The sequence below is a fragment of the Panulirus ornatus genome, chromosome 20 (assembly GCF_036320965.1).
Source record: "Panulirus ornatus isolate Po-2019 chromosome 20, ASM3632096v1, whole genome shotgun sequence".
Taxonomy (NCBI): domain Eukaryota; kingdom Metazoa; phylum Arthropoda; class Malacostraca; order Decapoda; family Palinuridae; genus Panulirus; species Panulirus ornatus.
The window spans coordinates 6,682,251-6,709,928 of record NC_092243.1 but is presented as its reverse complement, the minus strand read 5'-3'; the positions used below and the strand labels follow the sequence as shown (position 1 = coordinate 6,709,928).

Genomic DNA, 27,678 nt, shown 5'->3' with positions numbered 1-27,678 from the left:
GAATAAAGGCAGACAGTGTGAATTGTGTGCATGTGTATATATGTATGTGTCTGTGTGTGTATATATATATATGTGTACATTGAGATGTATGGGTATGTATATTTGCATGTGTGGACGTGTATGTATATACATGTGTATGGGGGTGGGTTGGGCCATTTCTTTTGTCTGTTTCCTTGCGCTACCTCGCAAACGCGGGAGACAGCGAGAAGGCAAAATATAATAAATAAAAAAAAAATATGTATATGTATGTATGTGTGTCTGTGTGTGAATGTGTTGAATACACTAAAGTTCTGAGTTATTTAAGGATGCATAATGTGTGTCTGTTTGCATTCACATTATTCCTAATTTTGTAACATACTATTGTAGAAATGTGGGACAGATCGGAAGATTCAATATAACACCTTATTTTCATAAAGGCAGCTTATAAATTTTTGACTTAGCTAAGTAAACTCACTAATTGTCATAAAAGTCTGCACTCTCCATTGAAATTTTGAACATTTCATATCCACTTCTATTGAGATTTAGTTTACTTTGATAGTCATTTCAAAGTGGGTTCATGAAATAGGACACATGAAAATCAGAACCTTCTGGAATGAAAATTAAGTTGCTCATTTTTCAGCTGACTTTATTTGTTTCCTCTGTCTTCATGACATTTTTTCGTAACATAATGATACTCACAGATACAGTATTTACAGTTGACAAAGCGTTTCCTGTTTGATCCCCTCTTCTTGTGATTATTGAAATCTAGTCTTCTCTGAAAAAATTATTTTGGTATAAGCAGCAATATTGTAGTGTGATTCAGAAAGTTTAGACCTGAATTGTCAATTTGGCTTAAGTTTATTGGTTGTGTTTTACGTCCCTTAACATGAAATGTGATTTAAGCATTCACATTGGCTTTCATATATCACATGAAATTAGTTAGCCTCTTCTGTTGTCACTCCTTATTAATGAGAGAAAGTCATATTAAAAGAGTTGTATTGATTGGGACTCTGTCTGTGGCCAGTTACTAGGCTTCTTATATGGCACAAACATATTTACAAAGTTTTTAGCGATTGGCCTTTATCAGATATTTTCAATATGCCATCTTTGGAGAAAATAAGTGATGAGTGTGATAACAGTGAAAACACTGCATTTGACATTACTGAATCAGACATCTTCCAGTGAATAATAGCTGTGTTTTTTACACAAAAATAAAACCCTGTTCTGTAAAGTTGAAGATTACATTTTAAAGTATTTACATTAGGAATCAGGTTTCCACATAGGTTTTACATAAAAGAAAAGAATTGGGCCAAAAATTAATATTTGTCTTTGTCTCTTATGATTTTTATATATTTATTACATTATAACTGAAAAAATGTAGATAATCCAATTTTTTTCAGAATATCCCACACAACTCTACCAAATTTTCTGACCCAGACGTAATTAGGTCGTGCAGTGTGAATTGAAATGTCGGTTACATTTTCTTTGAAGCTGTGATGAGTGCTCAGTTATAATTAGATTTATTTGTGCTATAAGTACTCATTGAAATTTATAGTGTGGTCAAACTTACCCTACCTTACCTTTTTGCTTCAAGAACCCCTTCTTTGGGAGCTTCCACAACCCTCAGGAAGCAAACCACATCCATTGGACGGGACCATAGGTTAAATATGGTGATGTGTGTATGTCTCTGAGGTGAGTGAAGGACAGTGGAGTAAATGTGCCATGTTTTCAGTGTAGCTGTTGTCTTGGGCATGAGGGGACTTGTAATAGTTGAATCAGTGTTTGTCAAGTTGTAGAGATGAATGAGTGGTGTCCAGAGCACAGATGAGAAGGTATGCCTCATATATGTCTGGGGAGTGTAGTTTTGTTTAAGTGTATGTATATTAGGCTTAGTGCTTAAGATTGGGTTGGGAGGGCAGTAGTGTAATGCTTGTTGAGTCACTTTGGTATGTATATCTTTTGTAAAAGCTGTTTTTGTTGTGGTGTGAGGATCTGTGAGTACAAGTTGTTCAAGTGTAAGGCAAGGGTAAGGTTTTTATTTCTACATGTGGGTGAGGAGATGAGGCAAGGGCAAGGTTTTTATTTCTACATTAAGGTTGGCGATTAGTTATGGAGTGGTTTGGATAAAAAAAGGCCTAGTGATGTTGTTGAGTATTAAATATGGATATTTTTCTCATTGTTATTATTAATATTATATCAACAATAGTCACATGACCTTTACAAACAGCTGCTGGAAACCACAGGTTCACACTATATGAGGATAGGTTTTACATTAAGAAATTAAGAATTTTCTTCAAAGTAGTTAAAATAAGATACTGTCTGCTCTTGGCTAATTTTAGTGATTTTCAACAGATTCTCTGAAAATATTTCTTTTGCTGTAAAGAAGCATTGACTCTTATGTGATAGAGCACTTTATTATTTTGCTATGTGATATGCCACTGGGTATCTAACAGAGTAAACTTTTTAATCAGTTAGCTAACAATGTAGTTGATTTTTCATTTTTGACAAGTCCAATTAACTTTGAATGTGCTGACACTGATGAAAGAAGGCAATAGGAGGTATAACGTTTTTTCATACTTAATCACCGTTTCCCATGTTAGCAAGGTAGCAACAGGAAACAAAGAAAGACATATCCACTCGAATACACATACACTTATGTATACATGTACACACATACAAGTACATGCACATATACATACTAATGTAAATATACATATATACACATGCACATCTACTTGCTCACCTTCATCCATTCCTGATACCAACCTGCTCTGCAGAAAAGTTAATATGTAATCTAATAATGCTTGCCGACCACCTCTCCTACTTACATACATTTATTATTATTATTATTATTTTGCTTTGTCACTGTCTCCTGCGTTAGCGAGGTAGCGCAAGGAAACAGACAAAAGAATGGCCCAACCCACCCACATACACATGTATATACATACACGTCCACACACATAAATATACATACCTATATATACACACACAGACATATACATATATACACATGTACATAATTCATACTGTCTGCCTTTATTTATTCCCATCGCCACCCCGCCACACATGGAATAACAACCCCCCCTTCGTGTGCAAGGTAGCGCTAGGAAAAGACAACAAAGGCCCCATTCGTTCACACTCAGTCTCTAGCTGTCATGTAATAATGCACCGAAACCACAGCTACAGCTTACATACATATATTTGTGTACATCTCTTTTTAAACCAGGCAGTCTTTTTTTTCAGCACAGAACTCCACAAACTCTTCACCATTTCCATTCATAACGCTGAATACCCCATACGAACCAAGTATACCCTCAACTGCCACATAATTAAGCATTTAAATTACCCCTCACTAATACCTGGTGTCATGCACCACAACTGCTGACACAATCACAGCTGCTCCCAAAATACTTCCCTCTCATGGCCAGGTGCTTAAGCACCAATAATCACCCACCTCTCATTATCCACTTTCAGTTTTATCCACATCAATCTAGAAATTACTTCCTTAACTCTATTACATTCTCCCACAGCTCTTGCTTCAGTAGTGCTACTTCTCTCTTCAATCTTTTACTCCCACCAACCTCTGACTTTATTCCAAAACATTTCTAGACCATTCTTCCCTTTTACTCTTGTTTCATTTCATTCAGTGCCAGAACATCCAGGTTTCTTTCCTCAAACATAATACCTATCTAGAACTCTCATCGTGGTTACATCTGCACACATTCAGACACCATTTGAGGAGGATAAGCATTCCCTGCCTGGCTCTTGTTTCCTATTTTAGAAATATAAATACAAGAAGGGGAGGTTTCCAGCTCCTCTCTACAGCATGCAGGGAATATGGAAGTAAAATTCTTATTCACTTTGAATAAGAAAATGGTAAAACTAGATACCATGATGTTGAATTAAAAGCTGTCTTTTGTTGTGGAATTTCTTACCCCTCTGCAGTGAATTCCTTAGGTGTACTAGCATCGTCAGTACTAAACCTTATTTCCCCAGAAAATTATGGTTGTCCAGATTACAATAAAATAAAGATTTGTGTAAATGTTGGCAGAGGTAGTGCATGCATTCCAAGAGCTAATGGTTTCCCATGTTGATTTATTATATCTTGTAAAGCACAGGTGATATGAGAATTAAGTACAAAACTTGATCACATGTGGCCAGAATAGGTTTTCTGGCATAAAACCAGAAAGTCAGTTATGAAAGTAAAGATGCAGGTGATATGCCAGGAAACTTAAAAGGTTAATGTAGACAAATTCAACATGCAACATTCCTTTTACAATACAGCTGAAATATAGTCAGCACTCCAAACTGCTAGCATTTCCAGTTTTCCAATTTAATCCCATCATTTACTCTAACCTAGGCACTCGTATTGGTACTAGATTTCAATTTTCATTTTCAACTGAAACTACTGCTCTTTGAAGTACAGCTACATTTTGAGGCTTCATCAAAAATTAAACTTTTATTGGTCTTTGATATTTCTCATAAACATACATATAATTCATCTTCATATTGCATATACATCATTCATACTTCTAACTTGTAGAACAAAATTCATTTGGAGAGCAAAGTGGATTTATGTGAAAATGACAAAATATTCTTTCACCAAGTATATCAGAGAATTATACTCTGACTGGCTTTAGTAAATATACTTATAGAATATCATCCAGTCTGTAATCTTTAAGAGCAAATTACATATTACCAACAGTGAAAATTAAATCTTAAAAAAAATGATGAAAATTATTCACACCGATTTCCACACTACTCATTAATACAACCTAAATACAAGTTCATGATGTAATTTTACGTTTTAGTTCCCACCATCAAAGTGCCATATGCAAACACATCAATGAACATTTCTCCTGTACCAAAACCGAGCTCGAAAGTCATCAGAACATGTGATGAATGCAGGGGAACAAGGAGAATGGACCATGTGTCTCACTGGACCATTGTGACCTGGGAAGAAAAAGAATACACTAAAACTTATTCAGTCTTGTGCTTTTACAGTACTAGTAACTTAAAATATGTGGTCACAAAAGTGGACTATAATTACACCGTATATTTTGGGGAGGGGGTTACGTTTAGATCATTGTTTACCAAATAAAGGTGACATGTTCAGCAATCTTTCACTACATTGTGGTTGGTTATAAGTGATTACACAGTAAATAATTTATCTCATAAATGTAGAAATATTCTTAAGGCCTGTCTACACGAGCGGGCCTGATCGGCGGGCTTGCCCGTTAACGGGCATATTTGACGGGCAAACGATCAAATTGCCCGAAAGCCCGCCGAGCGAAATCATTGAGCTGGTGCCCGGTAGCTGGAGTTTCTACCCTGCCAGACGCAAGATAATATCATGAACCCACAGCGGGCCTTCATCCCACATCCCACGGCATAGTAGCACGGTGAACATTTAACGATGGCAGCCCAGGATAACTCTAGTGAGCCACCAACAATTTTTTGGTCTAAAGCACTTACTAGTACTTTGATTGACCTTTATCGTAAGAATCCATGTTTATGGAATGTGAAGCTGAATAAGTAGACCCACTTGCTAAAAATCGCAGAGTTGCTTCCAGACGAGCTTCTGCTGTAATGCTGTTTCTCATAACTGTCTTTCTTCACTATGTATGGCTCCACCTTTGATAACAAGGTGTAAAAAGTGCTTACACTCATCCTCAGGTAATTTCTGAAGTCGTGTTCCTCACTACTTTGTAGTTCATGAAGTATTGTTGCAGTGCTTCCAAACATACTTCTTTTCTTTAACCAATCTTTACACCATATCTTTTTCTTCTTGAGACACAAAGCTATTATCATAGAGCACAAAATCTTTTTCTTGGCAATGCTAGGCACCATGGTTCTCGTACCGCACTCCACCCACTACTGGCAACATCGTCGGGCAGGCCCGGCTGTTCATCACTTCGGTTGTGTGGACAACATTCACGGGCAGGCCCGCCAGAATTTGCCCGTTAACGGGCAAACCCGCCGATTAGGCCCGCTCGTGCAGACAGACCTTTAGTTTCCATATATGGATTATACTGGAAACGATGAATTATATGGCAAGGAATGCTACTTTGGAACATACAGTCTGCAAGAAGATGAACCCTTCAGAAATGTGTACATATCATAATGTATGATGGAGATTGGGAGGGGTGATTAGTACTGCTGAGGTAGTGACAGATGGTGTTGGGTAGTGGTTGGTGCTGCTGGGGAGAGGTGGTTGAGGTTCTCTTATTATAAGAGTTGAATGTGAGAGAAATAAATGATGAAAACAACAAGATGGAAGTTATAAAAATTTTCAGAAAGGGAAAATTAGACAAGTTTGTGTGAAAAAAAGTTGAGAGGTAGTGGGAGCTAGGAGTAGGACAAAGTGAATGATATGAAATAAGGCCTGCATGACGATGGTAAAGCAGGTGTGGCAATGTTATTCAAGGATGAATAGCCTGAAAATATGTTTGACTGTAAGTGTATCAGTGCAATTGGTTATTGTAAAGTTCAAGTTAAGAATGTCTAATAACAGCATGTACGCCATATAATTACAGAGAAAAGGAGGTGAAGGATGCCTCCTGGAAAGAATCTGAAAGAGCATCAGAAGTTGTACATCTTACTTGGATGGACGGGTGGTGGGCAAAATGGAGGCTGGAGATTGGTGGGTATGGACACCTATGTGCAAATGACAAAGGTGAAAATACATGTGAACTGAGTACAGCATGAAGCATGAGTGTTGCAAACCAACTCTTTAAACAAAGGTGTTCAGTAATATACTTGGTACAGATTACGGAAAGACAGACTAGACGAGAGCAAGACTACCATCAACAAAAGGAATAGAAATGAGGATTTAAGAATAAAAAATTAATCAAAATATATACTTTTATCTTACCCAAGGAAAGTAAATTTTTCCGCTGAGCATTACGAGCATCCCAAGCACACAAAGAAGTAGTTGCTTCATCAGGAAACATCACAAAATCTTCTGTGTGGTTGAACATTGCATGGGCACTGTGCTCTTGACGACCTAGCAAGAGTAAATGGGGAAGGTGATGAAAAAAGAACACTAATTTGAAATTCTAAGGCAATGTATTCTTAATTCTGGCAACCTTGGGGCCAAGCAGCTGTCAAATTACAGTAAAGATTGTGCCAGATTATGGATATCAATCTTGCCAAGATCTTACAGCAGACCAAATAAATTATAATAACCTGTGGTATTTCATTTTCCTACTAGGGAAGTTTATGTCTAAAAAAAATTACAACAGCAACTACACATTAAAACTGTATAGTTGTTTAAAAAGAATAAAACGACCAGATAACTAATAAAAAACAGTAAAAGTACACTATTAACACATTTAAAATGAGTTATCATAGAGCATTACTGAAACAAATTGACACCAAATTTAGAAAAAAAAAAAAATTTTGAACAATATATCTGCAGCATTCTTGATTAGTTCAATTCTACCTAGTAAATAGATCACTCCAAATATGAAGGGTGTTAGGAAAGTATTTATTTACCTTTTTCCTGTTCAGTACGCACAAAAAAATTTTGAATCTTCATAAAGGCATCTTCCAAACTCGTGCAAACCAATAAGTCTGGGATGTCAGCATTTGTTTAGGTCCAGTTGGACTATTTTAAATAACAAATCTATCAATAAACTTTACTGCTTATTACTAATGCCTTAATCCAGAAGAGAACATCAGTTAGGAACTGGTCAGGTTAACATTCTATAACAACCTGACCTAGTGTGGAGAATGTGAAACTTAATGCAAAGTAACGGCATCAAAGAATTATGTTTATGGAGTCCAATGTTATGCCGCTATATGAATGGTGTGGAAGCCGGCTTTTTAAACTTGCTTCAACTATTATAAAAGCCATTTTAAAAAAAAATTGATTCAAATATTACAAAGGCCTTTTTCCTCAAGATAATACAATTCACTATATTTGGTACCATTCAACAGTAAAAAAGATGCAACCCACTGCATACAAGTGTGGCAACAGAATGGATGAAGGCAAGCAAGAATATGTACATGTGTATGTATGTAATGTCTGCATATGTGTATGTATATGTAGATGTGTATGTATATGTGCGTATGTGGGTGCTTATGTATATTTTATTCATTTTATTTTGCTTTGTCGCTGTCTCCCGCGTTAGTGAGGTAGCGCAAGGAAACAGACGAAAGAATGGCCCAACCCACCCACATACACATGTATATACATACACGTCCACACATGCAAATATACATACCTATACATCTCAACGTATACATATATATACACAGACGGACATATACATATATACACATGTACATAATTCATAGTCTGCCTTTATTCATTCCCATCGCCACCCCGCCACACATGAAATAACAACCCCCTCCCCCCTCATGTGCGTGAGGTAGCGCTAGGAAAAGACAACAAAGGCCACATTCGTTCACACTCAGTCTCTAGCTGTCATGTAATAATGCACCGAAACCACAGCTCCCTTTCCACATCCAGGCCCCACACAACTTTCCATGGTTTACCCCAGACGCTTCACATGCCCTAGTTCAATCCATTGACAGCACATCGACCCCGGTATACCACATCGTTCCAATTCACTCTATTCCTTGCACACCTTTCACCCTCCTGCATGTTCAGGCCCCCATCACTCAAAATCTTTTTCACTCCATCTTTTCACCTCCAATTTGGTCTCCCACTTCTCCTCGTTCCCCCCACCTCTGACACATATATCCTCTTGGTCAATCTTTCCTCACTCATTCTCTCCATGTGACCAAACCATTTCAAAACACCCTCTTCTGCTCTCTCAGCCACACTCTTTTTATTACCTTTCTTACCCTATCATTACTTACTCGATCAAACCACTTCACACCACATATTGTCCTCAAACATCTCATTTCCAGCACATCCACCCTCCTCTGCACAACTCTATCCATAGCCCACGCCTCGCAACCATATAATATTGTTGGAACCACTATTCCTTCAAACATACCCATTTTTGCTTTCCGAGATAATGCTCTCGACTTCCACACATTCTTCAATGCTCCCAGAAGTTTCACCACCTCCCCCATCCTAAGATTCACTTCCACTTCCATGGTGCCATCCACTGCCAAATCCACTCCCAGATATCTAAAACACTTCACTTCCTCCTGTTTTTCTCCATTCAAACTTACCTCCCAATTGACTTGTCCCTCAATCCTACTGTATCTAATAACCTTGCTCTTATTCACATTTACTCTCAGCATTCTTCTTTCACACACTTTACCAAACTCAGTCACCAGCTTCTGCAGTTTCTCACACAAATCAGCCACAAGCGCTGTATCATCAGCGAACAACAACTGACTCACTTCCCGAGCTCTCTCATCCACAACAGACTGCATACTTGCCCCTCTTTCCAAAACTCTTGCATTCACCTCCCTAGCAACCCCATCCATAAACAAATTAAACAACCATAGAGACATCACACACCCCTGCCACAAACCTACATTCACTGAGAACCAATCACTTTCCTCTCTTCCTACACGTACATATGCCTTACATCCTCGATAAAAACTTTTCACTGCTTCTAACAACTTGCCTCCCACACCATATATTCTTAATACCTTCCACAGAGCATCTCTATCAACTCTATCATATATATATATATATATGTGCAAATCATATTTTGGATTTTTGCTGTACAAGAAGACAGGTGAATTACTTATATTACTATAATAAAACAATAAAGAAAAAACAAAAACATTTTTACAGAAACATTAATAACAGAGGTCTTCTATTAGTTAACTAAACAAAAGTATATGTCTTACCAACTGAACCAGCACCAGTGTAAGCAATAAGACAGCGTCCAGTTGAGAGCTCCCACAGCTTCACAATGCTGTCTAAGCCCGAAGACAGGATGTACTAAGGAAAAGAATAAATAATTTATATTAACAATAATTTGTATCACTCCACACTATAAAATTTTGAACTTTTTTAATTCACTTCCCCCACATGAAAATTATAAATATATTTTGTTCAATCAATCAATAGACCATACACTTTATTCCCGTAATACAGCAAGTTGGCTTCATGCAGGATCTTATTCACACATGACAAGCTTGACAAAATGTCTCTACTGAAACATCCTTGTCATATATATTCCCTTACTCTATCCTTCTAACCTCATTCTAGCTTTTTTCTATATCTAATCTCTGCTGTCATGATTAAAGATTATCAATTCTTTGTGTGTAATCCATTTTTCCATATGTCCACACCCCTTCAAAGTCTGTAGTCAATAATTCCATCTTCAGTTCCATTATTTGAAATACACATCTTCAACTTATGTTTGGTGTGTTATTGGGAAACATGAACTTCTATGCTAATACAAACACAAATTTACTTTTTTACTTTGGGAAATCAAGCAGATTCATCAAGTGAAACCAGAGATTCCGTTTACACCACCTCACAACCAAAGCACTTCAGTTACATCCAGTACCAGATAAACTCTGAAGGCATCTTCATCAGATATATATCTAAATGTAATAGGTCCTTTCACTTCATCAATCCATCTCTTCCTCTGTCTGTCTCTTCCTGTACCCTCAAGTATACGACTATGTACTTTCTTGACGAAGCTATTATTTGCCATTTGTTCAAAATTACTTATCATGCACTTCTAAAACAATTTGATTTTGTCCAGGATAGACTAATGTTCTAAATTACTTATCATCCAATTCTAAAACAATCTGACTTTGTCCAAGATAGACTAATTCCTGCTTTGTGGCAAAACAGGGCAGAGAAAACAACATGAAGCCTGAAAACATTTTTCATAAAGTACTGTCAAATACCTTTGGCTGTCCTTCTCAAACCCACCAGTACTAATGTAACATGGTCAGCATCTTTAAATCATTTTTATGAATTCTGAGAGGACCTAAAATTCAATTGCAGGCTAGGCTGATGGTGTAGCCATGTGTTCTCAGCAACAACATACTATAGAGGAGATATAATCTCTCCTACATCTGAATGTTTTTTCTGCTACTGGGCCAGAGTCGAGAACAGTGATGTTTAGCATCAACAAGACACCTGAACTAAAGGATATTGGACTCTTTAACTCGTGTCACTCTACGTAAAGTCCCTTCTCCAGAAATGTTTTTTTTCATAAGAGACTGTAGCTCCACAAAGTGTTACCTTACTGACAACAACCTAACATGGTGGCAGGTGACATCACCTCACCTAATAACCCTCAGAGAAATGACTTGAGAAACCCTTTCCATAAGAAGAGCTGCCTGAAGTCAACTAGCATGAGTAGAGGTCAGAGCTTATGACATTTGGCTTTGACGATACCCAGGTATCACTGCAGGAAGGCAAGAAACTCACTCTAAACAAGTGATACCAGACTCAAACTGCCCTTTAGGCACCTCTAAACATCAGTAGAAGTGCCAACATGACTCATGGTGTTTCTTCTTCCTAGTATGTTTCATTGTGGTGCTTCATCTTCAATGTCCACCTTCAACATGACTCAAGTGGGACATCATCTCTGCCCATCACAAGCAGTAACTGTAGCAAGGGACCTACAACGATGCCACAGCACTCCTGCAACCTAAGCTCAAACTGGCAGCTGTCGCACACTCCAGGAGCCATGATACCTGCCATACCCACCTCCTATAGAAGCTCCAAGTAGATTTGGCATTCATGCACTTCTCCCATGTGCTCCAGCTTCATCTGGCATCCTCACCAGCATCACAGGACCCCTGCCAAACCTGTTTTGCATTATTCAACCTTCCTTACTTTACCTCTTCCTCCACATAATCCTGCACCTCTAGTAGCTCATTGCCCCAGGACCATTTCACCTTATGTAACTTACTCAATAAAGCATTGCTGTTGTTGTTTAATGTGTTTCTGAGTCCCTCTCTCAGTTATACCACTCCAATAACCCAACCAGAACACCTCACTGAAAGACAAACCAACCATAAAGAACGAGTAAGGTTACCATTAATGAATTTTGAAATATTTTTCCTTTCCATAAACAACTACTTATCTAATCAGTTTTAATCATGAAGAGAGAGATTTTAGCAAGAAGCCACAGATTATTCAAATTGTTGGTTCTTATGACAAGAACCTATTCCTGGTGAGAGAAACTGCAAAGGTATTATATCTGCATATATGAAAATATAAATACCATCAGTCTAAATGGCAATGTACAACTTAAATCTAGTAACATTCTTTTATTTTCACAAAACATTATATTCACCAGGGGTATGTTTAGCTTCTATAGCTAGCAGGCATCTGAACTCTTTCATATATATTTTCTTCTTTTCTATCACATCATTACTGAAATATATCTTAGTTTCCTACAAAATCTGATCTTATTTAATCCCACTTTTCTGAGTGATTATGTTTAAATATTAACCATCAAATAACTTGCCACTAACATGCACATATAGTCTGCAAAAAAAATTGCCCAACCACACATATTTTCAAAGATGCCACATATATATTTTTGTACTTTATCTTTCCTTTGGCCTTGACTACCATCTGTAACATCTGAGCATGATTCTTGAAGTATTCTAGGTCAATGTATTGGAGCTAAAGGGTCTTGACCTGAATGAGGCAAGGTGCTAATGAGGTGTGGCAGGAACCAAGCTGACAATCATCTGGTTCCAGTAGTTCTTGATTGGGTTAAGGTATGTGGAATTCTCTGAGAGCCAATTCGTTACCTTTCTGGCTTTATGGCAGGCGGGCACCATACATCAAGATGTTTGCATTTCATTCTTTGTAAGCAGGGGACTGGCAGCTGATATGCAGGAGGGAATGTGAAGGCCCTTCTGCAAGCAAAGTTGAATGGTTCTTCCAGAAACGTTTCCTAAAAGATTTGACAGACTTTTCTTGAATTCTGCTGCTGAAATGCAGGGTTGCTTCAATACTTCTTATCTTTGGAGGTTATCTGTAAATCTAAAAGTCTTCCTTGGTGGTAGGAAGACACTGTCAGGAAAGCCACAAGCACTAGCAGGCAGCTGCTTGATTGTGCATTCTGAGCACCCAGTGCAACAACCACATTTTCTTGCTTCCATGCAAGAACTCAAGCTTTCTCCTTCTTAGACAAGTAAGAGCCAACCATCTTGAAGCACAGGTGAAAGATACAACAAAATTCCCAAAATGAAGTGCAGCCTGGAGTGTTGTACGAGCATCCTTCTCTAGAGATAGCTGAGGCACACTGACATGGGTTGCCGGTGCTAATACCATTGGAAACACTAGACTCAGGGACCAGATGTACAATGATTTCACCCCGAGAGCATCATATGCTTGAATTCGCAATAAAACAGCCATACAGCAATTTGAAAATATATGGGGGCAGAAAAAGATCTTTTGCAAACACTACATATATCACTGGACTCTGCCTAAATGAGCCCACACTCCAAACGGAATGGCACCTTCAGTGATATATCACTGTCGATGGATGAAAAGTAGTACAATCTAATCAGAGAACTTTTCACTCTTAAGAAGTCCATCATTTCCCTGTTACTGATTATCTGATATATGCCTTTTTTTAAGTCCACAGATTCTACACATACCCTCTTCCCTCTCTAAAACTTGCTCTACCACTTGTCTAAGTGGAAAAATCTGATTTACATACCCTTTCCCCTTTCAAAATTCACCTTATTTCTCACAAAATCAATCACTGACCTACCCATACCCTGCTAACTATGCTATCTATCTATATCTCTGACCTTATTCCACTGAGATTCACCAACACAAATGCAAATCTCAAAATCCAATATAACATATGACAAACTGAGAATGAGAGTTTTTTGATTACTGGCATTGAAGTGAGCAGTTTCCTCTACAGAAGAAATATTTCAAGCAGTATAAAGATTACAAAGCTCTAGTTATTCTTCATAAGTAGCAGAAAACATATGCAATGGCATGTACTCATCAACTTGGTAGAAAAATAGTCATTCTCAGAGTAGCATTGCCATGAACCAATCACAATGAGTGGCATTTGATGAATAAATAAAGGATGCTATGATGTTTTTCTGTCAGGCATCCTGTCTAGCTGCTTTTCTTCTATTCTAATAAGATACGCAGTCCAGAGAGCCCCTTCAGTGAATCCTCCAACATTCATGAGTGACCATCACCCAAACAGAGAGAAGAACCAGCAGTGGAAAAAAGAACATCACTCCAGTGGTAGTAATTCCATTCAAGGTTTACACTCATCATCAGAAACAGGTTACAACATTAAAATTCAGTAACAGATATATACTTACCTTTCCATTACGTGAGAAGAGAACAGAGCAGACTTCAGCACCATCATGGCATTTGGAAAATGTTTGAACACAGCGTCCTGATACCCCATCCCATACCTGTTGAGACATATATTAATGATTGCTTAAATCTAAAGATAAAATCATCTAGTAAGAGCTATACCAGATAAAGAATTTTTGAGGACATATACAAAAGCATTTACAATTAATGCTTGCATAGCAGGATTTTTTTTTTTCTTTTTTGTCGCTGTCTCCCGCGTTTACGAGGTAGCGCAAGGAAACAGACGAAAGAAATGGCCCAACCCACCCCCATACACATGTATATACATACGTCCACACACGCAAATATACATACCTACACAGCTTTCCATGGTTTACCCCAGACGCTTCACATGCCTTGATTCAATCCACTGACAGCACGTCAACCCCGGTATACCACATCGCTCCAATTCACTCTATTCCTTGCCCTCCTTTCACCCTCCTGCATGTTCAGGCCCCGATCACACAAAATCTTTTTCACTCCATCTTTCCACCTCCAATTTGGTCTCCCTCTTCTCCTCGTTCCCTCCACCTCCGACACATATATCCTCTTGGTCAATCTTTCCTCACTCATTCTCTCCATGTGCCCAAACCATTTCAAAACACCCTCTTCTGCTCTCTCAACCACGCTCTTTTTATTTCCACACATCTCTCTTACTCGATCAAACCACCTCACACCACACATTGTCCTCAATCATCTCATTTCCAGCACATCCATCCTCCTGCGCACAACTCTATCCATAGCCCACGCCTCGCAACCATACAACATTGTTGGAACCACTATTCCTTCAAACATACCCATTTTTGCTTTCCGAGATAATGTTCTCGACTTCCACACATTCTTCAAGGCTCCCAGAATTTTCGCCCCCTCCCCCACCCTATGATCCACTTCCCCTTCCATGGTTCCATCCGCTGCCAGATCCACTCCCAGATATCTAAAACACTTCACTTCCTCCAGTTTTTCTCCATTCAAACTCACCTCCCAATTGACTTGACCCTCAACCCTACTGTACCTAATAACCTTGCTCTTATTCACATTTACTCTTAACTTTCTTCTTTCACACACTTTACCAAACTCAGTCACCAGCTTCTGCAGTTTCTCACATGAATCAGCCACCAGCGCTGTATCATCAGCGAACAACAACTGACTCACTTCCCAAGCAGGATGTAATAATATAAAAATTTCAAATAGCAACCCATTAGATAAATTACATTATCAGCTGTATCATGAGATATAGTCTGTTTTCTGAAGCTAACAATCAACCAAGGAATTCTGAGACATCATGTCAATAATGAATAAGACTTGCCACAAAAGACTGTTACCCACCAGTGCCAGCAACTCCAAACCAATGGTTAAAAATTTTAGCATCACAAATGTATCCAAACTGCTAACAGAAAATACTTACTGGTGCAAAAAGGGGTAAGTGATTCGTATTTTCCTATTTTGACAAACTGAGAACAACCTGCAAATTTAAATTATGCTTCATTTATCAGTCTTATATGTAAGCCAGGCTACCATCAAAAATAATGTTAAAATATGCTGAACCCTGGTTTGAGATAAGGTCAGATCACCAACACAATACTACAACTGTAGGTGATATGGATAAGTCTTCAAGTTTTATGCTGAATATGTGAAATTCAGCCTGTGCATTGAAGCTGTACAAGCAAAGATAGTTAATGCCACACTAACCAATACAAAGATGCACAAAAAATCAATCTTCGTATATATGCCAGCTTTGTATCCTAAGAAAAAGTTTGTGGTGGCTGCCCTCGGAGCACTTGTGTAGTTATGAAGAGTAAAACCCCACCAACTCTCTCTTGTTACAACATTAATCCCACATTTGAATTAAATTCTTATAATACTCTACTACAACACTCCCACATATAATGGCAACAATGATATAATAGGGAAAAAATGGGAGATCATTTAAATATAGTAAACCAAGCAATGTAGCAAGGTGTGATGAGAAAATATGATTTACAAAAATAAATGAAAAGCTTCATTAGCTAAACACTAGCTACTAAACAACATAATTATACCTTATAAAACTGCACTTGATTACATTTCAATTATATCACAAATACTTCAATTCTACTTATAAATCAGAGGCTGTAAACACCACACCACTGTTAAACATTATGACAATGTTACTAACTGTAGGACTCACTTTCACATCTCCATCTTTAGAAGCTGTTGTACAGACTCGGGCATCTGCTGAATACCGCACAGACGTAAGTGCTCCAGTGTGATGCTCACGAGGGTATGGGCATACGTAACATTGGCAAGTATTGATGTCATAGAACCTTACAACATGTCCTTCGGTTGACACTGCCAGGAAATCTCCACTAGGATGTATTGACATACTGGTCACTTGTTCAGCATCCTAATAAGAGAAATAAAGTATATAACCTATCAAATACAAACACTTTATTATCAAAACCATATTACAGCACACACTGAAATTGTAGAAGAGAAAAAAATTTCTTTTCATTCCCAAGTACTTTCTATCTATGTGTTTACTACAGGGCTTCTATAGCATAAGGCAATATATAGATTATACACATATGTGTGTGTGAAGGTAATGAAACAGACAACCCTTTGTTCCTATTCCCCACCTTCTTGTTACAATCCTCCTCCTAATCACAGAGCAGTGTACCTCTCAAGGAAGATGTTCTCTATCATATTTTCAGTGCAGTTCACAGATTCTTCCAATGATATTGCCATCTCATGCATAAATTCCTTCATTCTGCCTTACAGTAATTTTCAACTTTCTCTGAATTCATTCTGATCCACTGAAATACACTCTTTAAAAATTCTCTCCTTATCCCTTTTCTCTTCTTATCAATTCCATATTCCATTATAAATTATTAACTTGAAAAAACTTGATCTTCCTCTAAAGTTTTTTATTATACCCACTTTATAGAATCCAAAGAACTTCCTGGAAAATCTAAGTTATCTGAATATACTTCACTGGCTGACAGATCCTTTTAGCAAGTATACATAAGCATAATTGTACATGTTCAAGGCCTGAACAAGCAGGAGGGTGAAGTACATGCATAGGATAGAAAGAACTAAAGCCATGTGGTAGACATGGGGTGACATCAAGTCCTGCAGTTCACTAGCTATGGAGACTCGGCCGTGGCCACTCCCTTGAGGGAGCTCCAGTTGGGAACAGGTGTCACAGATATACATAGATTGATAGAACAGCAAATCATATTTATTTATTATACTTAATCACCATCTCCCACGTCAGTGAGGTAGCGCAAGGAAACAGACGAAAGAATGGCCCAACCCACCCACATACACATGTATATACATAAATGCAAATCATATCAGATAAATAACAATATCTTACTGTCAGAGTTTTGAAGGCTTTTTTAGCAGAAGTTTTACTAAAATCAAACATCTTAATGTTAGTGTCTCGACTTCCAGAGATGAGAACTTGCTCCCTTGGATGGAACTCCAGACAGGTAATCTCATCTAGATGGTCATACAGAGTGCGTATGACTGGATGACCTACAACAGCATCTGGGTGTAGCTCTACTGCATCAGGGTCACTTTTAGCCAACATGCGGTCCACATCCAGAATCTGTGGAGTAATATACAAATGACAAATAAACAAGGATATTATAAATCTCCCATTCTAGAATTCAAGACTCATACAATTTCGGAATCAAAGAACTTAGCCCAACAACTTCAGTATCAGCGTCTACTAAATGTAACAAAAGCATTAACTACTATTCATTCATACTCCATTGGATCTGCTGGTCAGAAACTGGCCTTGAAACCTCCTATTCCTTGATACACAAAAAAAGCTGATAAAATTACAAAAATGAAGTAAACAATGAAAGCAGTTCAATACTGATAATCAATAAGCAATAAAAACAAACATACAACGCAGTACTGGAGTGAAATTACAAACAAAAAGACGTCAGTAGAAACACAGTAAAGATGTTTCCACAATCGTGTATGATATGGAATTAGCAAGACTAATGAGGTGTTATGACCACAGCCACAGCATATCCGCAAAGGAAGGACATTAAAGAAAATTATTAACAAAAACATGAAAATCATTTTGATAATGTCATTAATCATACTGACACTAAAATATGGAAACAAGAATGAAAATGAGTGAACTACAGAAAGAGAAGATTGAGAACCATTTGCCACATACATGAAGGTCAAGCAACGTGTAGCACAAAATTAAAAAGACAAATAAACCAGATTACATGCGCAAACCACAGAAAAGGTGTGCATGATAGAATATGTAGCTTTGTACCATATGGATATGTAACATGTGCAGCCAAAGAATAATGATAAACAAAACAGACTAAACATGAAAGAAAGAGATGAATATGGTAATGAATGGGAAAGTGCTGATACAGCTGATTTTGAAGAAAATAGATATAAAGAAACCAGTGAAAAAGAAGTACTGGAAATGAAGTTAGGTATGAAAAAATATTAAAAGAATCCAATTCAGTACCGTGCTTTTTTGCACATTTACTCTTAATTTATTCCTTTCATACACACTCCCAAACTGTTGTCAATTTCCGGAGTCTATCACTGGAGTCTACCACTAGAGCCCTGTAATCTGCAAACAGCAACTGATTCATCTTCCATGCCAACCCATCTCCAGCAAACTGAAGACCCATCCTTTGCTCAAAGACATTTGTATTTACCTTCCTCACCATCCTATCCATAAACATATTAAACAGCAGTGGTGACATCACACATCCTCGATAAAGACCCAACTTCACCAGGAACTTCCTCCCTCTCTATGTGTACACATGCTATATGCTTCCAGTAAAAACTCATCACTGGATTTAGTAACAATATCCATGTAGGATAAAAAATGCATGTAAACATGTAAAGCTGAGAGAATCAATCATGAGCTATACTCTGAAAAGCCATACATGATATATAGTTCCCCTAAAATAATGTGGTAGTCCGAGGATGCAATATATTGTATCATAGTTTCTAAAGATAGGCGCTTACCATGAAATATGATAATCATGCATAAGCCAAATTCCATTTTATGTACTGTCATACTGGATACACAGAAACTGAAAGAATACAAAATAAGATTATTATTCCAATCTTACATTAAAGTCAACATAATAAAAGAGTACACCTAAACAGTAATTCTTCCATATAACATACCTTAATCGATGCATCAACACTTCCAGTTGCCACAAGATTACCATCCAGTGAGAAAGCTGCAGCTCGACACTTGTCTTTGTGTGAGGTAACATAGGCTGTCTCATACATTGCAGGTTCAGGAGCACTAGTTTGGGGCTCTGTTTCATATTCAAGATCCAGGCCAGGACCAAGGGTGTATTCTAGACGATTGAGGGGCCTCTCTACTTCTGTAATTCATTAGCAATTATTCAGGTAATGGAAGTATCATCTGAATGTACAGCTACTGTTCAAAAATGTAAGTGATCCATCCCAGGATACACTGAAAGTCTTATCTGCCTAAAACTAAAGACCCAGACTGAATAACTGAATCAGCCTTACATAAATATTTCAATCCAAAGATGATAACTGTGAAGAATCTAATAACTTCTTAAAATAAATATTACAGCCTACCATGTTCATGTTGGAGTCCAATGGTCAATACATTCATGAGTCTATCTGAGGGAGAGACAGCAGTAGCTTCCTGGTCCACTACAGTAGCCAGCTCCTGAGCATATTTCTGGTGACCATCATAAAACAACTGACTGCAAGAGAAAAGAATTTCTGGTAACCATGGTAAAACAACTGACTGCAAGAGAAAAGAATTTGCCTACAATAAAATTCTGAAAAATAAGACACTTTTTATGCAAATGGAAATATGAAAAAGTAGACAAAATTTGAAAAATTCTTACTCTCTAAGGTGATATCTCATGAGCAATAAGATACCTCTTCAATATTTAGGGGGTTAAGACCTACTAACACCTTATATAACTAGTGAGCTAGCAATAGCTTACCCAGTACATCACAAAACGCTACCCCAAGGTAGTGACAGTTCAACCGTTTCAGGCACACCCCTAACCACAGTCTGCCAAAGTAATGATGTTAGCCCTCTAACTCCAGAGAACTTAGCTACCCAGCAACTCAGAATCTGTACATTGCATGTATCAACCGAAATGCAGTGACCAACTGTAAAGAGAATTGTTTTTGAAAAGAGACACGGGAAGGTAAGGCAGGGTAAGAAAACCAAAAAACTGATTGTAGAACGACACCTCCAGGAGATAATGTTCATCACACTTAAAAATCTTATATCTCCCCTCTGCTAGCTTGCCCCATAAGCAATGAGGGTATATCTAATTAAAGAAAGAGAGCTTAGAGGAAAACTTTGTTAAGAAGATATCCAAAAGTGGAAAGTAATACCTCCTTCCAGAGGCACACCTGAGAATGACTCTCCTGAAGGAGTCATGTGCCATAGAGAGAAGATCCATAAAGTCTAGACTTGACATTCTCTCTTCTTTAATAATGTACAATACAAAAAAAGTTTTTGAATCATGAAGCACTGGTCTAAATCATGTCTCCTAAGGATATGGAGTATATTGACATGCCTCTTCTCCAAATCCATGGAATATCTCCATTTTGCCCTACAATTTTTCTCAGCAACTATAGAGCATGGTAGGTTAACTAGCTCTTGCTGGGTTTTATGGACTTACATTGCCTTTGGTCCTTTTCATAATCAACATCTGGTTTTACAAAAGAAACAATATCAATCTAAGAAACCAAACCTAACTCACCATATTCTAATGGGTAACATTCGACTCTGGACCTGCCACCACACAACAGAATTTAACAGACTGTTGTGTGAACTGATGATTTAATATGGAGAATAGATTTTGACTGAGGAAGCATGATTAGACATTTTTTATGACAATAATCAAGTCAATAATGGGGAGGGCTATAAAGAACATGTAAGATGTAAGGTTAATCAGCACAAAATCACGTAAAATACTTCTATACCGGTAAATCAACATGACCTATAAAAAGGCTACCAAGTCTCCCTAAGAACTGAAACTTACAAAGCTGTCCTTGTATTCTGAACAGCGTAAGATAATGATCATATTTACATCCAGTCTTTGGTCGCTGTGTATATTCATGTAAACACAAATCATTCTAGCACACATATATATTTGCAAAATGATTGGAGGCAGCGGAAAGCATTAATAATGGAATGTTTCCAGTAAGTAATTAAAAATCAAGGTAAATCTCAGCCCTCACATGAAGTTAAGTGAGGTTTTCGTAGACTCAGTTGATTTATGCAAATAAACATCAAATTTTCACAGATTTTCATAATCTGGTAAATGTCTATTTTAGCTAACCATCAAAACTCACTTCGGAAAAGGACTATCTAAGCTTGAAAACAGTTATTTAGTTTACTGAGATTACAGAAATACCTAAAAAGCACAATTTGGAGCATAATAAGTGGATAGAAGTTGTGTACATCAGGGAACATATGAGTTTATAGATGTAAAAATTGATAATACATTTGTAAAATAACAAAAAACACACAAAAACATCAAGCAGTGTACAATATGACAGTAGGAATGTTCTAATTTGATACTCATCCGTAGCTGGGAAATGCATGGCTACTCACTGTGTCATCTGACTGTTACATCTAGAACTAAGTTTGCAGCACATTTTCATGATCATGATTGGCATACTTTGACTAGATTACTGAAAATGAAGATAAACTTTCACAGCTATGGAGTTCAAGTTAGATTTTCGTGAGTTTTGTTGCCTTTTAAGTGTGACCCTACTTCTACATTAAGTAACGCCACATTTTCTTGGATATACTACTGTTGTCACCTCATTTAATTTCATTCAGTAACATATAAAACCAATATCACACCCTGTAGGTATTTATAAACTGACACTGAACTACTTAATGCACCTAAAACATAAGAAGCCATTTGCCACAGAGTTTCAATGCTGAGCTAATATACACTATTACCCACAAACATACCAAATATTGACATTCAATACCACAGGATAAAACAGAACTGATCCCAATTGTGCTTCCCTCATCTTAGCTGATTTTCCATGGGAAATCCTACTATTCAATTGGAAATTCTGTTAGATTCCACAATCAATGTATGTTTACAGCTAAAGTAAAACATTACCACCAACATTCTTATAGTTGATAAGTGCAGGTGGAATAAAAATCTCCTCAGTGTATCTATTCCACTGATATGATTTCAAAAATATTGATAATTTCTACTCACAACATTCCCAAAGTAAATACTTACCAAGAAAATAATTACCTTATGATAAATTAAAGATTAACGTATACATTAACTAAATAATCTTATCTATCATAACATCTTGCATCTAACTGCTACTTTAAGAAAACAAAACCATACATCAAGTCAACTTTCAAAAACAATCTTAAGCTAAAGTTGGATGTGACGAAAAAAAAATAAACATTTCAGACTTACTTCTCCCAGAGCATTTTTTTTAAGTGAACTGACTTGCAATACCTATTTTTAAGAAAATGCATCCTTTAAAAATTATGGCCCATTCTTATGATGGTTTAAGTGAGGTTATTAAGCCCTCCCTAACCATTCTCCACCACTTCTTAAAGCAGGTTGCCTTGTGTAAGGCCACAGCCATACCAGGTAAGCTAAGTCAGTGTGGTTAGATTGGTTAGGTTAGGTTAGGAAACATTACATACAAATTAAAATCTTTGAAGAGGATGGCTAAAACTCAAGCACGAAGAAAGAATACTTCCCACGTATTCCCTGCGTGTCGTAGAAGGCGACTAAAAGGGGAGGGAGCGGGGGGCTGGAAATCCTCCCCTCTCGTTTTTTTTTGATTTTCCAAAAGAAGGAACAGAGAACGAGGCCAGGTGAGGATATGTGAAAAGTGTGAAGTGAAGTGAAGTGGAGTGAAAAAGATTTTGAGTGATCGGGGCCTGAACATGCAGGAGGGTGAAAGGCGGGCAAGGAATAGAGTTAATTGGATCGATGTGGTATACCGGGGTTGACGTGCTGTCAGTGGATTGAATCAGGGCATGTGAAGCATCTGGGGGTAAACCATGGAAAGCTGTGTGGGGCCTGGATGTGGAAAGGGAGCTGTGGTTTCGGGCATTATTGCATGACAGCTAGAGACTGAGTGTGAATGAATGAGACCTTTGTTGTCTTTTCCTAGCGCTACCCCGCACACATGAGGAGGGAGGGGGATGGTATTCCATGTGTGGCGAGGTGGCGAAGGGAATGAATAAAGGCAGACAGTGTGAATTGTGTGCATGGGTATATATGTGTCTGTGTGTGTATATATATGTGTACATTGAGATGTATAGGTATGTATATTTGCGTGTGTGGACGTGTGTGTATATACATGTGTATGGGGGTGGGTTGGGCCATTTCTTTCGTCTGTTTTCTTGCGCTACCTCGCAAACGCGGGAGACAGCGACAAAGCAAAATAAAATAAATAAATATATATATATATATATATATATATATATATATATATATATATATATATACATATATATATTTTTTTTTTTTTGTCGCTGTCTCCCGCGTTTGCAAGGTAGCGCAAGGAAACAGACGAAAGAAATGGCCCAACCCACCCCCATACACATGTATATACATACGTCCACACACGCAAATATACATACCTACACAGCTTTCCATGGTTTACCCCAGACGCTTCACATGCCTTGATTCAATCCACTGACAGCACATCAACCCCGGTATACCACATCGCTCCAATTCACTCTATTCCTTGCCCTCCTTTCACCCTCCTGCATGTTCAGGCCCCGATCACACAAAATCTTTTTCACTCCATCTTTCCACCTCCAATTTGGTCTCCCTCTTCTCCTCGTTCCCTCCACCTCCGACACATATATCCTCTTGGTCAATCTTTCCTCACTCATTCTCTCCATGTGACCAAACCATTTCAAAACACCCTCTTCTGCTCTCTCAACCACGCTCTTTTTATTTCCACACATCTCTCTTACCCTTACGTTACTTACTCGATCAAACCACCTCACACCACACATTGTCCTCAAACATCTCATTTCCAGCACATCCATCCTCCTGCGCACAACTCTATCCATAGTCCACGCCTCGCAACCATACAACATTGTTGGAACCACTATTCCTTCAAACATACCCATTTTTGCTTTCCAAGATAATGTTCTCGACTTCCACACATTCTTCAAGGCTCCCAGAATTTTCGCCCCCTCCCCCACCCTATGATTCACTTCCGCTTCCATGTTTCCATCCGCTGCCAGATCCACTCCCAGATATCTAAAACACTTCACTTCCTCCAGTTTTTCTCCATTCAAACTCACCTCCCAATTGACTTGACCCTCAACCCTACTGTACCTAATAACCTTGCTCTTATTTACATTTACTCTTAACTTTCTTCTTTCACACACTTTACCAAACTCAGTCACCAGCTTCTGCAGTTTCTCACATGAATCAGCCACCAGCGCTGTATCATCAGCGAACAACAACTGACTCACTTCCCAAGCTCTCTCATCCCCAACAGACTTCATACTTGCCCCCCTTTCCAAAACTCTTGCATTCACCTCCCTAACAACCCCATCCATAAACAAATTAAACCACCATGGAGACATCACACACCCCTGCCGCAAACCTACATTCACTGAGAACCAATCACTTTCCTCTCTTCCTACACGTACACATGCCTTACATCCTCGATAAAAACTTTTCACTGCTTCTAACAACTTGCCTCCCACACCATATATTCTTAATACCTTCCACAGAGCATCTCTATCAACTCTATCATATGCCTTCTCCAGATCCATAAATGCTACATACAAATCCATTTGCTTTTCTAAGTATTTCTCACATACATTCTTCAAAGCAAACACCTGATCCACACATCCTCTACCACTTCTGAAACCACACTGCTCTTCCCCAATCTGATATATATATATATATATATATATATATATATATATATATATATATATATATATATATATATAATAGATATGAATGCTAATCCTACATTTACCCATTCTTAACCTACACACTTAGCCAAGGAACTATGATCATGAATGGAAACTTGGCTATCCAGATACTCAATAATGGCCACATGTGGTTGATTTCACGTTTAATAGTTTCCTACATAAGATTCTGGTGTGACTATCCTAACACATAAATGGCAACAATACATTACTGATTACATTTAAAACTGATAATTCTAAGCTATGGACGTAAAACATACAAGAATCATTACACGCAGTGCATCAATAATGCCTTACCCTATATCAACCGTTACCAAACTACAGCATTTAGAGACTTACCTAATTATGAGTTTGTACATCAACTCCCTTTGCTTTACTTTCTGCTTCTCTTCCTTCTTTTCTTCCTCCTTCATCTTTAATTTGCCAAAAGACGATAGAAAATAGACTTCCCGGCACTTCACCACCACAACACAAGCTTGGTTTGTTTACGTTGCGGTAACTTCGTGGTCGCTCAATATCAGCCAATGAGAATAAAGATTTACTGTAAGTAATATCTGATTGGCCCAAAAAATTGAAGCTTGTGTTATACTCTTTGAGTTAGTAATGAAAATAATAATAATAATAATAATGATAATGATAATAATAATAATAATAATAATAATAATAACAATAATAAAAATAATAATAATAACAATAATAATAATAATAATAATAATAATAATAATAATAATAATGATGATAATAATAATGACAATGGTAGTTGTTTCCAACCATACACACAACCGGACACGATCTAAAGAAAAAATTTAGATTAGGAGCAGACACAGAGAAGACTCCACACGAGGCCTATATTGATGATCTGTGAGTACTGATAATAATAATGATAATGATAATTATCATTATATCATTATTATTATAAATAATATTAATCATCATTATATTAAATGATAATTATAATTACTTCACAACTATTTTCCCGCAATGGCGAGCTAGGTTCATACAATTAGGTGTCATGCAGGCTTTGAAATGTACGTACCACAACCAGAGTCTACCATTCATATCCTAACCCCACAGACTATTCCATGGTTTACTTAGTTCAGCGTTAGCACGTCCCCCCCCCCCCCCCCATACACCACATTGGCCCATTTCTATCAAAAGCCTGTCACCGAAATATTCAAGCCTTGATACCCGACAAGCATACTTCAAACAATCCTGTCTTCCACGGTTTTTCCTTCCATTTTGCCCCTTGTACTTGTGACACAGATCCTTTTTGTCAGTTTCTCCTCACTCATCCTCTCTATACGCTCAAATCATTTTAGTTGCCCATCTCAATCAGAATAATACGTTCACAACCACATCTCTGCGTGACAGCGTGTATGGCCTTAGAATTATCTTGAATACTTGAGGAAGGTGTTTAAGGTTTTGCAGTTGGTGGGTAAAGAATTATGTTGTCGATGTTAATGACCCTAGGAGTCGACAGGCCTACAATCGAAATAACAAACCAACCAACCCACATCACACCAGCACATCTTGCTCTAGCATCCCGCCTCTCGCCTCATATCCTCAGATATTTAATTTCCAGCACATCCAGGTTCAGGCTTATAAATCCATGCAAGAATGGACTTCTATGGCGTCAGTTACACACGTTTGCACTTACAGCTACAGACACTAACCTTTCTCAGCCAGAATATCCAGGTTCGTTTCGACAAACATAATATCTATCTCTCCCTTCTTTTCTATCTGGTTACAACCACACACTTTCAGGCACCGTTCTAGCTTTCATTAATAATTACAATACCTGAGCAAATGAGCGATGAAATTTACTTGTACAGACGCCAGCAACATTAAATAGCTGCAGGTAAAAGTTATTGAACATTCCTGACAAAGCAGGTGTTCGTGTGTAACTCAAGGCGGTACGTTGTGCATCTTGACCCTATAAACTCCTGAGGTCTATTGGAAATAAATGTATCCCGATGAGTAATCCAGAGCACAGTTATATCTCTGAAGGAGGTCTCTGCCAATCACAAAATCATGTCGCCGGTGCTGATATAATTGCAAATCAGTCATAGTTATGTTATCGTCAGATCTGGCCATGTATATTCTCACTGCAGAGGGAATATCTTATAAGCCCAATTTTTAATGCATACAAGATTTCGAAATGTAACAGTCAGAGACTCCGGTATCCACGTTCATTGATATCCTGCCACTTTTCAGATTTTCTGTTTTGTATGCATGTAACTTGTATCGCACTGGTTCTCTTTTCGTGGAAATGGTATCTGGATGTTTGAAATGGAGGCTGGAACTAGTCTTATCGAAAGTCTGAATTACACGGTAACGGCTCATTGTTTTCAAGCCCAGGGTAAAATCTGAAAATTGATCATCCTGCGTTGCAGGGAAAACGCTGATATCAGAATACAGTGTTCTGTTTATACTTGGCAATTCTATCCCGATGTTTTTCAAATTTCCCGTCTTAACGTGTAAAACTCCATCAAAGATT

At 37.8% G+C, this 27,678-nt stretch overlaps 1 protein-coding gene across 1 annotated transcript; it reads right to left on the bottom strand.

Annotated features, from left to right (window-relative positions):
• Window positions 1-2,118: 2,118 nt before the first annotated feature.
• CstF50 (cleavage stimulation factor subunit 1 Cst50) lies at window positions 2,119-25,692 on the bottom strand. Its single transcript, XM_071674600.1, has 9 exons — window positions 25,521-25,692; window positions 19,823-19,953; window positions 19,394-19,599; window positions 17,589-17,822; window positions 16,401-16,616; window positions 14,197-14,292; window positions 9,763-9,856; window positions 6,854-6,985; window positions 2,119-4,932 (listed from the first exon to the last, which is right to left on the bottom strand). Exons 1-9 carry the CDS (start codon window positions 25,592-25,594, stop codon window positions 4,823-4,825), a joined length of 1,293 nt encoding a protein of 430 aa, XP_071530701.1. The 5' UTR covers window positions 25,595-25,692; the 3' UTR covers window positions 2,119-4,822.
• Window positions 25,693-27,678: the final 1,986 nt, after the last annotated feature.

Excerpts from the sequence above, each read along its gene's own strand:
- CstF50 (XM_071674600.1), bottom strand. The coding sequence starts at position 25,594 with ATGAAGGAGGAAGAAAAGAAGGAAGAGAAGCAGAAAGTAAAGCAAAGG. Across the intron at positions 19,600-19,822 it reads TGGACTCCAACATGAACATG|AAGTAGAGAGGCCCCTCAAT; the intron begins GTAGGCTGTAAT and ends AATGAATTACAG. Across the intron at positions 17,823-19,393 it reads GTGTTGATGCATCGATTAAG|ATTCTGGATGTGGACCGCAT; the intron begins GTATGTTATATG and ends ATTACTCCACAG.